This window comes from Lissotriton vulgaris, chromosome 5 (genome assembly GCF_964263255.1).
Source record: "Lissotriton vulgaris chromosome 5, aLisVul1.2, whole genome shotgun sequence".
NCBI lineage: Eukaryota > Metazoa > Chordata > Amphibia > Caudata > Salamandridae > Lissotriton > Lissotriton vulgaris.
The window spans coordinates 1417796824-1417813521 of record NC_141693.1 but is presented as its reverse complement, the minus strand read 5'-3'; the positions used below and the strand labels follow the sequence as shown (position 1 = coordinate 1417813521).

Genomic DNA, 16698 nt, shown 5'->3' with positions numbered 1-16698 from the left:
GCAATACCTTTATTATGACAAACTCATGCGATTGCAACAATGACGACATACCTTACAGATGAAAGAATCTCAAAATTCAGCAATACTTACTATATAATTGAAAAAGAGGAAAGACCAATATAAAGTGGTTTTAAAAATTCATTGCAGTGTATGAAAAGTATGGGGTCATAGCAGAAATGGGCAAACATAGTGACTGGTTTGAGATCACAACCATAGTGCATTGGGCCTTTAATTGGTAAGGTAGGAAGGTGAAGCAATTTGAAATTAAGTTGGTATCCTTATTCATGGCAGCAGTGCAAGTACTGCAAACACAATCTAGCCCGGACAACAGATGGCCTGAAATGAAGCGCTCATATACACAAACAAAATTAGAGCAATGTCTTTTAGAATTAAAAAACGAATTTAGACAAGCTCCAATATTCCCATTAAAATTTGCATTGCTCCGTATTTGTATGTGTATTAAATTAAATAATTCACAGTTTCTGTATTTGTTTGACGTATACTTGTTTTTGTATTTTGTGTATTGTTTTGAAGTTTAAATTGTAGACATTGCTTAGGCCAGGGTCCTCGGCTTCCAGTATGACTTTGTGGTGGTCCCTGAATTGCAGTAATGACTCGGTGAGGGCTCCCAGAAATGATCCCATTGGGGTCCATGAATGCAGGGAATGATTTAGTGGGGGTCCCAGAATTCAGGCAATGATTCAGTGGGGGTCGACAGATGTAAACGTTTAAAAACTGTTAGTCTACGAGATGCACAGACTATGAACACAATTACAGCTCAAAGATTAGAACAGCAAAAAAAACGATTAAAACAGAACAAAAATCATCGACACGAGCAAAAAAAAAGTACATAAACAAGCATCACCTGCTGTGGAGGTTGGAGAAGACTAGTGCTTGGTTGAAGGGGATTTTGCTAAACAGCTCCTGCAAATGTTGAACCTTCTCATCAAATATTTTGTGTGGCAACGGGTAAGAATTTACCACTTTGTAATACTGCTTCAACCCTAGAGAAAAAAGAAATCAGTGTCAAAACAATCTCATTTGCATTTGTTTTTTAAAACCCAATGATTGATTCATATTTCTTTTTGTTTATATATCTCGAAATCTCTGGTTTATAGTAACTAAGGGCCAGATGTAGGTAATTCCTATTTACCGACTCTTAAATACCGAATTTTACCTATTCGGTATTTAAGAGTCGGTAAATAGGAAGGGGGCAGATGTAGGTAATTCTAATTTCAGAATTACCGAATCGGTGTGATTCGGTATTTACCGATTCGGTAAATACCGAATCGGTATTGCCCATTGATTCCTATGGGCCATGAAGCCCATAGGAATCAATGGGAAATACCGATTCGGTATTTACGAATTGGTAAATACCGAATCCAGCAAGGGTGCAGGGGGTGTCACTTTGACACCCTCTAGCACCCCAAGTACAGGCTTGTGTCACATGTGGCACACATACATGCCCTAAGGGCATGTCTGTGTGTCACATGGCACAGGTGTACATGCACAGATGTGCATGTACACCTGAATTCGGTATTTTACCACCCAATTGGATTGGGTGGTAAAATACCGAATCCTGAAGGCCTTTAGCACTGCAAACAGTGCTACCTACATCTGGGTTTTACCGAATCGGTAAAATTACAGATTCGGTAATTTACAGAATTGGTAAATTTACTGATTCTGTAAATTTACCGATTCTGTAAAATGAAGGGCCCTACATCTCAAAATCCAATTACCGGTCGGTAACGGCCGAATTCGGCCGTTACCGACAGGTAATTGCCGACCTACATCTGGTCACCAAAGAACTAATTTTTCCCATCCAGGGGTTTCACTATTTAAACCATTGCCATCTTGAACTTGATTCCATATAACGGCTGCTGAAGTCAAGCAAGATTACAACTCGTAGTTAATGTTAACTTGCCAAAAAGTCGAATACATGTCAACTAGTCATTCTTTAATCCTTTATAAAAGTGACTTCAATTGTATTGATGAATGTTGCTATATGGTTGTACCTGTACAAACCGAATAAAGCATTTTGAAACGAACTAGTCAAATAAATGCCAAGGACAAAAAAGTGCCCCAAGATACAAAGATTCACCTGGTACCTCAGCTACTGAGCATACTTATGCCTTTCTTATTGATTTGCTGGCGGGCATAGCGAAAAACTAGGGAAGAAACAGCATAAATTGCACAAATACAAAATTGTACCCAACCACATCTACGGACATTATTTTAACAGTAAAGACACATTACGTGTTTTCTTTGAAATTTCATATCACAACGATTTTTAAAAATGTTACAGATTATAGTAAAAGTCACTAAAAGGCAGGACAAAACGCACATTCTAATCAATAAACTTCCACAAAACTACATCAAATAATTCTAATACAGGCCTGTGGATTAGAAGCCCCACAACTTTCAGTGACAGGGGGGGCCAGGGAAAGAGGTCGACAGTTTCAGATACTGCATGAACAAAAGCTGCTTTTAAATTGGAGAGGAGAGAATGGGTCCAAGAAAACTGCTTCCGCTGGAGAGAGATATTCATTAACAGCAAAGCAGAACTGAAGCAAAATGGGATAAATACATATAATGTTATAAAGTTCGTTGAGTGCTCCACACCAAATTAGTCATTCATTAACAACATTTCTGTATATAGAACAGTCAAACTGGATGTGACCCAGGGTACACATTCTTCACTTTACAAAGGACTTTTTCTATTTCGCCTCTTAGTTCACAGAGACTAAAACGCTTTCAGTCCTTCCCAAACAAGGTCCAGGCTGCGGAACCTGTCTCCGGTCGGTGAGCTGCTCAGACATACTCAAGAATACAAGGTCAGGAGTGAGCAAGGGGCTCCAATTAGAAGGCATGTCCTCGCCTACTTTCCTCTCTCTCGAAGGCACTTCGGGCAGTGAGACAAAACTGAGAAACAAGAATAACAAAATATTTAGAATGCCTCTTGGTTCGGCCCCCCCACTCCCCAGGGGGAGGGGGACAGTGGCTGGACCGGGGGTCTCAGTGGAGGCCGCCCCCGGGAGGCAGAGCCCGAGCGCCCAATGATTGGCGCGAGATAAGGGGAGCAAAGGCAGGGAAAGAGAAAGAGCGGGCCCACCAAGCATTGGGGCTGGGCCAGCTCAGCCATAAATTTAAGGTAGGAATGTCGTAGGGAGATAAGGGCTATTTAAGGGTGGGCACCGGGCACAAGGCCCTCTTTCTCCGGGGAATTTTGGCAGGAGAAGAGCTGCAGCATCGACAAAGTGCAAGGTGAGGTGGGGGGAGGCGGGGGAGGGAGGGATGGATCTAGGGTGGGCTGCAGTGTAGTGGGTACAGAAGAGAACGTGTGGGGTAGCAAGGGTGGGGGGACTTTGCTGGGGCTGGGTGTGCAGAGTAACAAGTAAAGGAAGGGCCGCCACAGACCTGCGGTCACTCCGAGCATGGTCGTGACGCCACCCATCCATCGGCGGCGATCTGGGAGCTGGAGAGTCGATTGCTGCCCCCAACACCGCACTGAAGCACGAAATAGCCCCCGATCGGCAACAATCGCCTGACTCCAAAATGGCGTCCAGTGTTGAAAACGGCCGACGGAGCCGATCCTGAATATCTGGGGGTGTACAGCACCATCGGGACAGAGGTGAGCAGCGGACCACGCGCTTCCAGGGACAAACCTAAAGGGATTTTCTCTCTCTGCAGCAAGGACATAATTAACACACGAGGGTAATCACCCAACCGTTGCTTTGGACTGCCTTTCTCCCCCCGGACTTGCAGCACTCTTCCTGGACTTTCAGACCTGGACCTCTGTGTTCCCCGCCATTTTCTCTCTATGACTCACTTCTTCTTCTACCTTTCTCCTCCGCCTTTTTAGCGATCTCTCACCTCCCCCTCTCTGTCCTAGTGACCTCTCTATTGTCTCTCCTGATGCCTACTTGTGACTATCTGCTTCCCTCTCTGGTTTGTCTCACTTTCCTGCCCTTCTCTGTCCCTCCCTTGGTGATGTGACTTTAAAACCAGTCTTATCCCCTCCCTATGTATACAGAGATAACTCTAATCACTAGTATATACAGTAGATGTAACTTTTAGAGTATATCCATGTGTATCCCCTCCCTATGTATATAGAGATAACTCTAATCACTAGTATATGCAGTAGACCGTTGTGCTCTCTTCCATTCCTATGTGACTCTTAGGGAAGGGGTAAGACTGGATATACTCTAAGAGTCACATAGGAATGGAAGAGAGCACAACGGTCTACTGCATATACTAGTGCTTAGAGTTATCTCTATATACATAGGGAGGGGATACACCTGGATATACTCTAAAAGTCACATCTACTGCATATACTAGTGATTAGAGTTATCTCTATATACATAGGGAGGGGATACACATGGATATACTCTAAAAGTCACATCTACTGTATATACTAGTGATTAGAGTTCTCTATATACATAGGGAAGGGGTAAGACTGGATATACTCTATGTATATAGAGATAACTCTAATCACTAGTTTATGCAGGAGTCCGCTCTGCTCTCTACCATTCCTATGTGACTCTTAGAGTATATCCATGTGTATCCCCTCCCTAAGTAGAAAGAGATTTCACTAGTATTTGCCTAGAATATATCCATTTGTATCTCCTCCTTGTGTGACTTTATCTCTTGTACATTTGCAATTTTTTTTCTGTTTGTACCTTTTTATAACGCATGTAATCCTAAGTCCGTATGTTTTCAACTGGTTCTTATGTAAGTCAAAAATTTGCAAATTCGTTTTGTACCGTCAGTCCTTATGTTTGAAACTGGGTCCTATGTAAAGCGCTCTGACACCTTCAGGTAAAGTTCGCGCTATATAAAATTGCATAAATAAATAAATAAATAAATAAGAGAGTGTGCAATATTAAGAAAGATAAGGAGGGGTGGGAGTAGCAAGTTAAATACTCCCCGCAATATTAACAAGCGATGGATGGGGGAAGGGGACCTCTGTGGAAGTGGGGGGCCGCTGGGGTCCGTGGCGCGGGCTTTAATGGCACGGGACAGTGGGGTCAGGCTCCTACAGCAGAGGGCGAGGCGGCGTTCTGGGGCAGGGCGTCAGAGTGCCCATGCAACAACAATAGCAGAGGGGGGAGGAGGCCGAGCACGAGGGGGTCAGGTGCGAAGTCTTGGGGAGGGGGGGGGCACGGGAGGGCTCGAGCGCTCAGCGCAAGGCTAGAATAAGGAAGGGCATGGAGGGATGGTGGCCAGAGGGGCCAGAAGTAGAGGGTGTGCTCTTCCATGGGGCGGGGGGGGGGGCTCAAGGATATTCAAGGGGCGGTTGGGGATGTGAGCCAGGATAAGTGTGTAGAAGTGGACCCCCCCCCCCCCCCCCCCCCAGGCGGCGGGTAAAAGGAGGACGGAGTGGAAGGGTTGGTTGCTGGTTTAAAAGTTACTGAGATGGGGGCCGGGTAGTTGATGCCCCTTAGTGTCATGGGGCTGAGGATAGGAGTTTGGCGTAACAGGAGGGGAGGTGCTGGTTCTAGGTACTGGGGGCTCTGTTTTCGAGGGAAGGCACAGCCTCCGGGCGTCAAGCGTATGAGTAGTGATAGCAGCGGGAACTGTCACTGTTTTGTCCGGCAGTATGAATGTGGTGAAATAAAAATAGGTTTAAGTTAAAAGTCAAATACGTACCAACGCATATAGGACAGCACCAAATGTAACTCACATACAGGGTTTTCGTAGGCAATAAACTTGCCCCCTAGCTAACTCACTCTGTGATCTTCTCGAGGCTGAAAGGCTAAGTCGCAGTACATTGATTTGCCTTAATTTACAGCGCTTAGAGGATGGGGAGAGGTTGGGGGAGGGTAGGTAAGGAAGGTGCGGAGGGACTATGGGAGGTGCAAGAACGGACATACAAGGACAGCGGAAAAGGGCGCCAAGCGAGGAGGCATAATGGGGGTCGGATGGCAGGGCAAAGGAGGGATGAATTGGGTTTGGGGCCGTCCAGGAGAAAGAAAGTGGGGAGATAGGGTTATGGGCGCGGGCGAGAGACGTACAGTTAGGTGCAATTCGGAGAATAGGCCTCCGATGCAAAGGGAGCAGAATGAAGACGAGCGAAAGATGTGTAGCATCAGCAGATGTTGGATTGGCCTCGTGGCGAATAGGCACTAAAGGTATACGGCAGGAATGAGGCATAGATTGGGTAACACGGAACTTGGTGGCCTTTAGGGGGTACTAGCAGATTGAACGAGAAAAAGTTGCACCTTGCCATGAAGGGATAACAATAAGTGAAGGTCGGCTCGATGTCCGGTGGGGCAGTTGCGCGCGTCGGAGTCGGGCAGGGTTTCCATGGTGCCCGGGGGACAAGAGTAACAGCGGAGGGGCGAGGCCGAGTGCATGGGAGTCGGTGTGAGGGGTGGGGAGGCGGGCCTCGGGAAAGGTGCGCAGGGAATGGCGCCAGGGAAAGGGTGCCTGCTTGTGGGGTGTGGGGGCGCGCAGGGGAGGTTCGTGATTGCGTGGTTCTGGTCGGGAGCGAGAGGGGATGTGTCACATCCAGTTGGTTAACTCCTAGAGCATTCTCTCCAGAGGATCATCCTTTTTAACTGTTTTTGCGAGCTTTTCTCCCGGCTTTGGCGGACCAAGAATGTCTGGCTTTGTTGTGCTGAACAGCGTTTGCGCGGTCCTGTACTTGCATGCAGTAGCACATTGCTGCCAGACCTGTTGACTTTGCTGGTGCTTGTTGCACCAGTTACTCCTGTGATAGGTGGTGTTTTGTAGAGAAGTGATTTTTTCTGGTGGCGGGCCTCATTTCGTGCACGACATTTTCACAGGCAGCAAGGGAAGATACAGCGGAGGGGGTAGTGTCAAGAAAGAGGGAGTCATCACAGGAAAGGAATTTGTAAGATGAGGAGAGCAGGGAGGGCCGCCTATGGCACTAGGGGTTGGCGAACTAGGGGGGAGGGGGGCGGAGCCGGCTCCACCAGGCATGGCAGGGAGAAGCGGATAAGGGAGGCGGGGGTTGGGGGGGGGGGGGCAAGGGTGCAGGGAGCTTGAGAAGTGCCGGCAAGGAGGAGTTCGGGACCCCCCCCCCCCCTCCCTCCCCCCTGGTAGTCAAATAAGGAAACATGGGTCAGCGCAACGGGGATACTGGCTACGGAACAAGTGGGTAGTTAGGGGACTCAGGTGGGAATTGTTCGTGACAGACCTCTGCCTCTTAAAGAGCGAGGATCCTATTCCTGGCATCGTCGGGACGAGGGCAATAAGTGAAAGTCGGAAGCAGTGCTGCCAGGAAGTGTTTTGGGGGGACATTTAGGACAATGTCACGAGCAATGTGCCCGTGGAGGCGGGGGGACACAAATGGGCAGTTTAAAATGAGCACAAGAGTGGGTAGAGAGAAGGGATGGCACAACGCTGGCGGCCTCAAACGCTGCAATGCTCTGCTGGGGTCTCGTGCCTTGCACATATGAGGACGGGGCCCAGGGGGAAGAGCTGTCTGGTCGTTGAAAAGGGAATAGAGCAGGCGGCTGTCAACACGTGGGTTACAGGCCGCGGCTCTGGGCATCCACGGAGTCAAGAATGTATAAGGGGTGGAAGGCGGATGAGGACGTCGCGCAAGATGAACAATGGCTTCTAGGGTGTCTAGCGAAAGATAAATAGGGCAGTAGGGGGAGGGCGGACCCGAGAGTGGAGCTGCCATCGGGGTGCCGAGTCTACGGTGCCAGGAGCAGTGGTTGAGGGGGGGGGGGGGGGGGGGTGCGGAGGAATAGGCGCGTGCGGAGGGATAGGCGCCGTGCACGGGCCCTTCATCCTTCCGGGGCAGATTGGGAGGAGGTAAATTGTTTTCCCGATGGGTGGTGTAGGTCGGCGCGTACCCCGACGGATGCTGGTCTCCCCAATATCGCCGGTCAGATTATTTGAAAGTTACCGTCCTCTCCCCTTTATTTAGTTTTGTCTCTCCTTAATTTGCGGCACCCCCACTACAAGAAGAGCTACGTGCTCACACGATTCTTCGCACATCCTAGTCCCTGCCTAAAAAGTAGGTTTGAAATTCTCCACCTGAGAACTGGCGAATGAGGTCGCACGTTTCAGTCCCCCAGCTCACGTAGCAAAAAATGCAACTAACGACACCTAGCAATTAATTAGCACCCAGTTCTCGGATGCCTTCCATTGACGGTGTGAAGGATACTACAAGGACTGGGCAAATGAAGTGCCAGTCAAATGTAACAACAGTAAATTGGTTACTCAAAAAAAATAAAAAATAAAAATCGGCACATTTACAGCAGCTGACCGTAAAGGTTTGTTCTCTGCCATCAGTCTTTTCTTAGTGCTTAAGTCAAGTACGTGCAAGGGCCTTACATTCCCAGATATCTGACAGCCTATTCGCAGGAGGAAGGCGGGGCGCTCTCGGAATGGCTGCCATGAAGCGGGCTATATCTTTGTCTATGCGTTTTTTCTCTCGCGCGGACTTTACCCGGAGGCGTCAGAGCGCTACACAATAAGGACAAGAACAAGAACGGATACATGAGAGCATTGCAAGTGAACAAATTACAAAAAAAAACAAAACAAAAAAAACGTTAAGTTATATACGGAATAAACAGTGCTTTTGTTGGGCCGGTACTCGCAGGTGCTGTGTACCGGCACTTCTAAATGCTTTAGTATCAGTATGCACATTTGAACACCAATTCAATTTCAATGACATTAAATGTGTGCCCCTGGCCGGATCCCCCTCACGGCCAAAGCCCCCCCCCCTCCCCCCCAAGCCCCGCCCCCTAGTCCAACTAAAAATACAAAACGTACGAATGGGTACATTACAGGAGGAAAAGTGATGTGTGGAGGTTACAAAGTACTAGTAAAGGTATAATACTGCAATAAATGTCAGACACTCCAACACAACAACAAAAGTTACGTAGGCTATGGTGGCACGTGTGCATGTATCGAAAGGAAATAAAATGTAAGACGTAGCAAACAGTGTGTTACAAGAGAAAAGAGACATGTACAGGTTACAAAAGAGTACAGAAGACAGGTGGAAGGATAATACTGGTCCTGCAGGGGCTAGCGGTTGGGCCGTCAGGATTGACGGGTGCACCGAGATGTGGTGCGGAGTGTTGGAGGGTAAAGTAAGGTATACAACACCAGTTAGGCAATGTCCTTTCCCCTGTTCTTTCTTTTGTGTATATGTTTTCCCCTTCTCTTCTCGGAGTATCCGACTCCTATCCCCCCTAACACTCATGTTCAAACATCGCCCCCAGGGGTAGCCCTATCTGTCCTGCACTGACGTGGTGTAAGCCCTGCCGCTCTCAAGGGGGGGGGGGGGGGGGGGGGGTACACAGCTCAAGTAATGGCTGCCTGCCAAGGCTGAGATCTGCTAGTCCAGGTTAGATCAGTGACTGCGCCGGCCAGCTGAAGTATTCACGGCGCATTCGTATTTGCTCCCTATATGAGTACTCATGTAGACCGCAGGAGGCATTATATATAAATAAAGACTCATAGTACTACTTCCATTTCAGTGGGGAGGAGGGCAAGGCAGCCCGCGAGCACGAACCCCTGCTAAGGGTCGCAGGGACAGAAAGTGACACATACTTCCCAAAAAGTGACAGAAAGAGCATCCTATGAGTCCCACTCTATACAACATAACCCAGCCTAGTTGTCCCAGGGGATCGCCACCGACGCATGACCCGGGACCTGTCTCCCCCGGTGGATATATACCAAGGCGGTCCAACAATATTCTTTCGAGACTCATTTGCAGAGTTGGACATTGCCAGTTATAATTATTCAAAATAGAAGGCCATTTGGGGGATAGCATTAAAGTCAAAGGGGTAACACAGGGTCCCTCGCAACGTGGGTATTAACAATAAAGGACTTTGTGTCGGGAAGAAATAAAATTGCTTAGCATGCAAAGAGCGGATTAAAAGGATAACGCCAGCGGCATTGTTATTATAATAGAGGGTGTGGCTGATTACGGGGGGGGGGGGGGGGGGGGGGGGGAGTGCTTTGTGTGGTGCATGACTTGTATTTTTGTGTCTGTCATTGCACTATATATATGTCACAAGAAGTAGCAGGATTTCCTTGCTAAAACCCACGGACTACGGACCTGCTGTTACTGCGACTGAGGAGGGAGCTGAGGGCGGTCGTTGCTGCCTGTTTTGCCTGCCTGTTGCCTGCTCCCGACGCTGCCTCTCGCCGGACCCGCTTCGCGGGTCCCGCTTCGCGGCCAGGAGCGGCTGTGAGGCTTTCAGGTGTGCTGCTTGACAGACCGGCAGGGCTGCGAGCCAGAAGCGGGGGACTCCAAGTTCCAGGAGCCCCCGCGCGCCCGTGGTCACCTGGGCTGCTCTCCCTGCCGGCTCCGCCCCCACCTGGACAATTAAAGAGGCGCCCTTTTTTCCAACCGGCGGATTTCCTTGCTAAAACCCACGGACTACGGACCTGCTGTTACTGCGACTGAGGAGGGAGCTGAGGGCGGTCGTTGCTGCCTGTTTTGCCTGCCTGTTGCCTGCTCCCGACGCTGCCTCTCGCCGGACCCGCTTCGCGGGTCCCGCTTCGCGGCCAGGAGCGGCTGTGAGGCTTTCAGGTGTGCTGCTTGATAGACCGGCAGGGCTGCGAGCCAGAAGCGGGGGACTCCAAGTTCCAGGAGCCCCCGCGCGCCCGTGGTCACCTGGGCTGCTCTCCCTGCCGGCTCCGCCCCCAGAGTCCAATTAGCCATCTACAAAAGAGTAGTGTTATCCCCGCTGCGCGGGAGCGCGCCGGGAGAAGCCCGGGACAAGGGCGGGACCGTCTGTGGCCGTCCGGGGCCGAAGGAGGCCGGGCTGGGCCACCCCTCTTGGATTGTGTGATACAGCATCTATCTCAGTAAGTGTCACAGATTCTCTTGTATTACTTCGTATCCATTATGGCGACTGCTGCTAACACAAGTCCTATAACCAGCAACTTGATATCTCTTCCAACGGAGTCTGGCCCTTTGGCCATTGGCCCCTTAGATAAATTCTTTTTCAATCGCTCACTGGCAATAGATAAAGAACTAACTTTGGCAGAGAAACGCGCTGAGCGTAGGCTATCTATTGAGATACTTAAGAACTCTACAGACAAGTCTTCAAATGTTGTCTATCCCACTTTGGTAACTCCTCTTTCATCAGTGAGCCTTCCAGTTACAATCGAAGGCTCTGAGGCCTTGGGTGACAGCATAATAAAGACTGCCGCGATAGATTCTATCAATACTTGTGGTAGTACTTCTCACCCATTATCGCCCTCTGACTTGGGCCATCAAGTTATACCTGCCAATTCTAAAACTGGGGCTAAAAGGAAACGTCCAGCTGCTGTAAAAAAATGCAAGAAAATGGCCCGACCTCCACCAAAAATTAGGAAGTTACATACATCAGTGAACATTGGGAGTACAGTTAACGAGCCAGTACAAAGTACAGGATGTCTAATATCAACTACTCCTATTCCTCAGGATAACCAAGACAAAGTGGACGATTCTTGTTCTGTTCCCAAAGTACCAAGTAAAGACAATGATGTATTATTTGCAACTGTGCTTCCAGAACTGGAAAAAATGTTTAGATTAGTACTCACTCCCATTGAGGATAGAATTGCTAAACTCATTGATAGATTAAACCACTTTGAGCAAAAAACCTTAGACAATTTCTATTCCACAAAATCCCTGATCAAAGCAAACAGGGCGGAAACAAACCCAAACCCTCAGGACATGAACACCCCCCACATTCAGGACAAGGGTAGAAATCCTAGAAACGGCTCCCCTATACCTTCTAAACAAAATAAACCCCCAGCAAAAGTTATTGCAAAACCCACAGCTAGGGCCGGTAAAGCGTCCTCGGGCTTTGAACCATCGCAGTCGAATCCAACACATCCCACACAGCCCTCATTACCTCAGCCACAAAACCAACCGGCTGTTGTAAACGTTGTGGCTACCTCGTGCCAACAAGCGGGTAAAGTATCAACACCTGTAAGCGTAACTACTAACATATGTATACCCCCAAACACCAAGGGGGTAGGAAATGGGGTTAATGTTCATCAGCCGGCTGTCAGAGCCTCAACAGCGTCCCTAGCTAATAGCAAACAGGTCCAGAAACCTGCCCTTCAACCTGTTCCCCAAGTTCCCAAATCAATCCCAACGCCCTTGCCAAAGCCACCTCATAGAAAACCCCCAATTAATCTAACTCCAGACTCCTTCCCCTATGTGGCAGTTCTCATCAATGTACCACCTCTACCCCCAGGACAGAGAGAAAATTTCCAGATGCTCAAAAACAAGACCATGCACTGGTTAAAGGAAAATCGTCCTCTGCCGGGTGGCATTGATGGGCTAATAATAGGGGCTAGGAGAATAGACTGGATGGGCTATACACCAAAAACCCTGGGGGGGGAATGCATAGTGGTTAATTTCCAAGATCCTAGGGTGGTGGGATGGATAACAAGGCAGGGATGGGGAACAAACAAGGGTGGTATTGGTATTGTTGACCTCACCTTCTTTTACCCCAGACCAACAAGTGTAGCTACAAGCCTACTAAACGAGCCCATAATCCCCCCCATCGCGCAATGGCCAGTTGTCTCTTTACCACCTCCCCATGCTAGTTTTAATTATACTCCATATACACACAATAATCCCCATGTAGGATGGCAGGATTCGGGTTGGGGGTATTGACACACTGGTATAGACAGCACGGGTGGAATTACAAACGAAGTAGAGGTCTTGGGTGATGTTTGTGGTAATATTACTGCTACAAATATAAAGGAGAACAACACCGAGGCTGGGTGTATGGACAAAGACGGTGGCTCCAGACTAGGAACATTAAATGCCTTATACCCTGTAATGGATGACTTAGTTGAGGGCTTAATGGATGACTCAGATAGGCTGGATAATCTAATGGGAATTTCTATGTCATCCCATGAATCTCCACTTGCAAAAGCTCGGGTCGGGACAAATGTAGATATTGGCACCTTCTTGTCCTGGAATGTCGCCGGGTTGGCTAGTAAGTTGGACTCCCAGTTTTGGGTAGATTTCATAAGTGGCTATGACATTTGTTGTTTCCAAGAAACCTGGGCTTGTGATCCTCTCTTTTGCTTAGGTTACTTGAATTATTATATACCAGCCATAAAAGGGGGAAGAGGGCGGCCAAAGGGTGGCCTAACAGTGTGGGTCAGACTGGGGTTGCATATTGATATAAAAATCCTTGACCTGGGAAATAGTGATTTACAAGCCCTTAGAATCTCCGTTGCAAAAGGCCAACCAATAGATTTATACAATATCTACGTGAGAGGCGGTAAAGTAATAAATCTATCTACCATCGAGTTGTTGTCTGATGCTATGGAGGCTAATTCCCAGGGAAATGCAAAGATAATCGCTGGGGATTTAAACAGGACTTTTGAACCCTTGAACTGTACAAATGACCTTAATGAGTGTGAAGAGGATAATCTCTGGGGAGTACCATCTTTAAACTTACAACCTGTGAAGCGATGGACAAAAGAGATTTTATTGTTAAATGGAATATGCTTGGAATATGGTCTAAGAGCCCTCAATGGCAGGACACCTGGTGATAGGGAGGGCAGTTTCACTTTCGACAATGGCATTAATAAGAGCCGAATTGACTACATATTGTGTAGTCTCCAGCTGTGGAACGGGGTTGTTGATATGGCAGTAAGGCCCCGGGTTGAAAGTGACCACAACCCCCTATGTGTGTCACATAAGTGGTGGAATGCAGGTCCAGGAAACCCTACTGAGACACACGATGAAACCCCTCTTTTAAGTAACGATGAGCGAAGGTTAAAATGGCCCAAGGTGCTAGCAAATGAAGTCACTATGACATATATTACTAATAAGGTTGATGGTGCAATTTCCGAGATTGAAGCTGCAGTCCCAGTGGCTCCCGGGGACAACGTTATCACTGAAATCCACAACAAGTTATTCTCCTCTTTAAGACCATGTTTTTTTATAAAGAAAAGAAAAGGGAAGAAAACTAAAGAAGTGGGTAGGTGGTTCGACAATCATTGCAGAACAGCACGTCTAGAACTGGGGCAGGCAATAAGGAACAGGGATCGTGCTTCAGTGATTAAGCACAGGAAATTGTACAAAGCAGCCATCTATCGTGCAAAAAAGAAATGGGACGAAGACCATTGGGCCCAATTAAAAGTAGCCTCCGATAACAAAGACTCAATGTTATTTTGGAAAATTATCAAGTGGGGTAGTGGAGCGGGCCCAGCAAAACCCGACAATAATGTACCAGTGGAATCCTGGGTCGATTATTTCGGGCCCCAGTACGCGGAAAGTAATATATCCGTGACAGCTGATGATATAACCCCGGCCTATGCAACCGAAGATTTATTCTCCCTCAGTGAAGCAGAAATTGCCATCAGTACTGCGAAATGCGGGAGGGCGCCAGGCCCAGATGCTATCCCCCCTGATATTTTTAAACATGACGTGGCTAGATGGGCGAGATACATTTTGCTTGTAGCAAATGCCCTAGCAAAGGGGGCAATGGTTCCAGACATTTGGAAAGGTGCTACCATTATCCCCATTCACAAGAAGGGCGATCGCTCACTGCCTGCAAATTATAGGCCCATAAGCTTAATAGCCACCGTGCAGAAAATAGTCGGGAGAATGGTAACAAACCAGCTAATGGACTGGGTAGAAGACAACAGCGCCCTTTCCCCATATCAAGCGGGATTTAGGCGAGCTACCAGTACCATTGACCAGGTCTTTCGCTTCACAATACTGAGGTGGAAAACTGTTGAGCTGGGAAGGGGCAGCCTGTATGTCGCGTTTGTCGACCTGCGGGCCGCATTCGATCTAGTCCCCAGGTACAAGCTATGGTCGGTGCTCCAAAAGCTGGGGATCCCTGCAGAACTGCTAACACTAATTATGCGACTGCACGAATCCAACTTTGCCAGAGTCCAATGGGGAGGAAGTAGTGAGACAACAGAGGACTTCCCTGTGGAAAGGGGTGTTAGGCAAGGCTGTTCTATGGCCCCTCTACTTTTCTCGTTATTTATTAACGGGATAGTTGAGAGAATGTTGAGGGCTAGTGTCGATGCCCCTTCGTTGGCGGACATCAGGGTTCCGATCCTGATGTTCGCTGACGACACTCTTATTTTGTCCAAGACTCCCATGGGGCTGCAGCGTGCATTAAGCATTTTTGATGCTTTTTGCATGGAGCACGGGCTAGAGGTAAACGTAGGAAAAACTAAACTAATGGCCTTCTCTGCTGGAAGAAGAAGCCATCCTAAGATAACCCTAAATAACAGCAGGCTCGATATAGTTAATGAATTTACATATTTGGGAGTGCAGATCGCGGGGGGGACTGGCTGGACGCATCATGTGAACAAAGTAGTCCTAAAGCACCAGCAGCTATCAGGTGCCTTAAGGGGTGACCACCGTAAATCAAAAACAAAACCTATAAAACCCGCACTGACAGTGTACGATGCGAAGGTTTTGGGTGCCACCTTATATGGCGCTGAACTATGGGCTTGGAATAGTCTGATGGCTCTTCAGACCTCTGAGAACAAGTTCATGCGCGGGATTAGCACCCCCCTAATCCCATTGTTTATGGAGCTTGGTAGACGCACGATCGTCGACAGAGCTCGATTGCGACCAGTTCTTTACTGGAGACGTCTCTGGACGACTCCAGAAATAAGACAGTACGCGGAGGGCTTTTTGTGGATAATCAAGGAAGATACCTTCCATAAGATAAAATGGTTAAAACATCTGAAGACCATGTTGGTAAATCTAGGGTTCTCAAACCTTTGGAACAACCCCGAGGGAGAAACCTTCCCAAGCAAAGAAGCCCTCAAAGAGCAATATTGGGATTGGGTGGGAGGCAAGATGCTGAATGACACCAGGACAGATTCAATGTCTGGTCGTTTCCTGGAGACTAAAATTCTACCTGTCCTAGAAAATTATTGGGATAATATCACGGTACCAATGGACAGGAAACTCATTTTCCAGCTAAGGTCAGGATCTATCCCTCTTAAGAAATTGACATCTGGTTGGCACAGACCCACTAATAGCCTATGTCCTGCCTGTGAAAATGCCGAGGAGAGCTTAGGTCATTTTCTCTTTTCATGTGAAGCCTATGTGAATCCAAGGAGGAAATGGCTCTCGCCGGTATGCAAAAACTTGGGGACACGCGAAAGTTCCGTGGCTCTAAGAATCCTATGTACAACACATCAGGACTCGATAGTCATGGGTGTCGCCAAATACATGGGCTGGGCTTGGGCGATAAGACGACGGTCCTTAGGGGATTGCAGGTAATCAGGGACTCCTTTTAATAAATTAATAAACTTTTATGTATTGGTATAAATAGTTTTATCTGCAATGTTGTATGAGCTGTATTGTGTTTAATGTATTTTTACTCTGTACTATGTATTTTGTGAAATTGTTCTGATTTTATGTGCTTTTATGAGAATTGTCTCGAATAAAGCTTATACAGGACAAGGCATACTGACAGGAAATCGGGTCTATGGGCTTTGTCAATGGTGGTTAGTTGCAGAAGATAAATAAGCAGCAACTAAGGCTTGAACTAAAGTATGTGGCAGGGTTGAAAAATTATGCGAATTGCTGAACTTATCCATCGATCGCTTTGTATACGTAGTAATAGAAATGGTAGTATTCAAACATAACATAATACGAAAAGAGCCTCGGATTTAAAACTAGGAATTCGCTAAGGTTCACCATCCCTTACAAAATATGTTTTGTGGTTTGTTTTTATAGCCTCAAAGGTAGTTATTTTCAAGCTA

The 16698-nt window shown here is 47.7% G+C and overlaps 1 protein-coding gene across 1 annotated transcript in view; it reads right to left on the bottom strand.

The window, feature by feature from the left end:
• DDX20 (DEAD-box helicase 20) overlaps positions 1-16698 on the bottom strand; it is a 302908-nt gene that overhangs the window by 138576 nt on the left and 147634 nt on the right. The window contains exon 6 of the mRNA XM_086923351.1: positions 866-1004. Coding sequence (XP_086779477.1) covers positions 866-1004 — 139 coding nt within the window. The remainder of the gene's footprint in view (positions 1-865; positions 1005-16698) is intronic.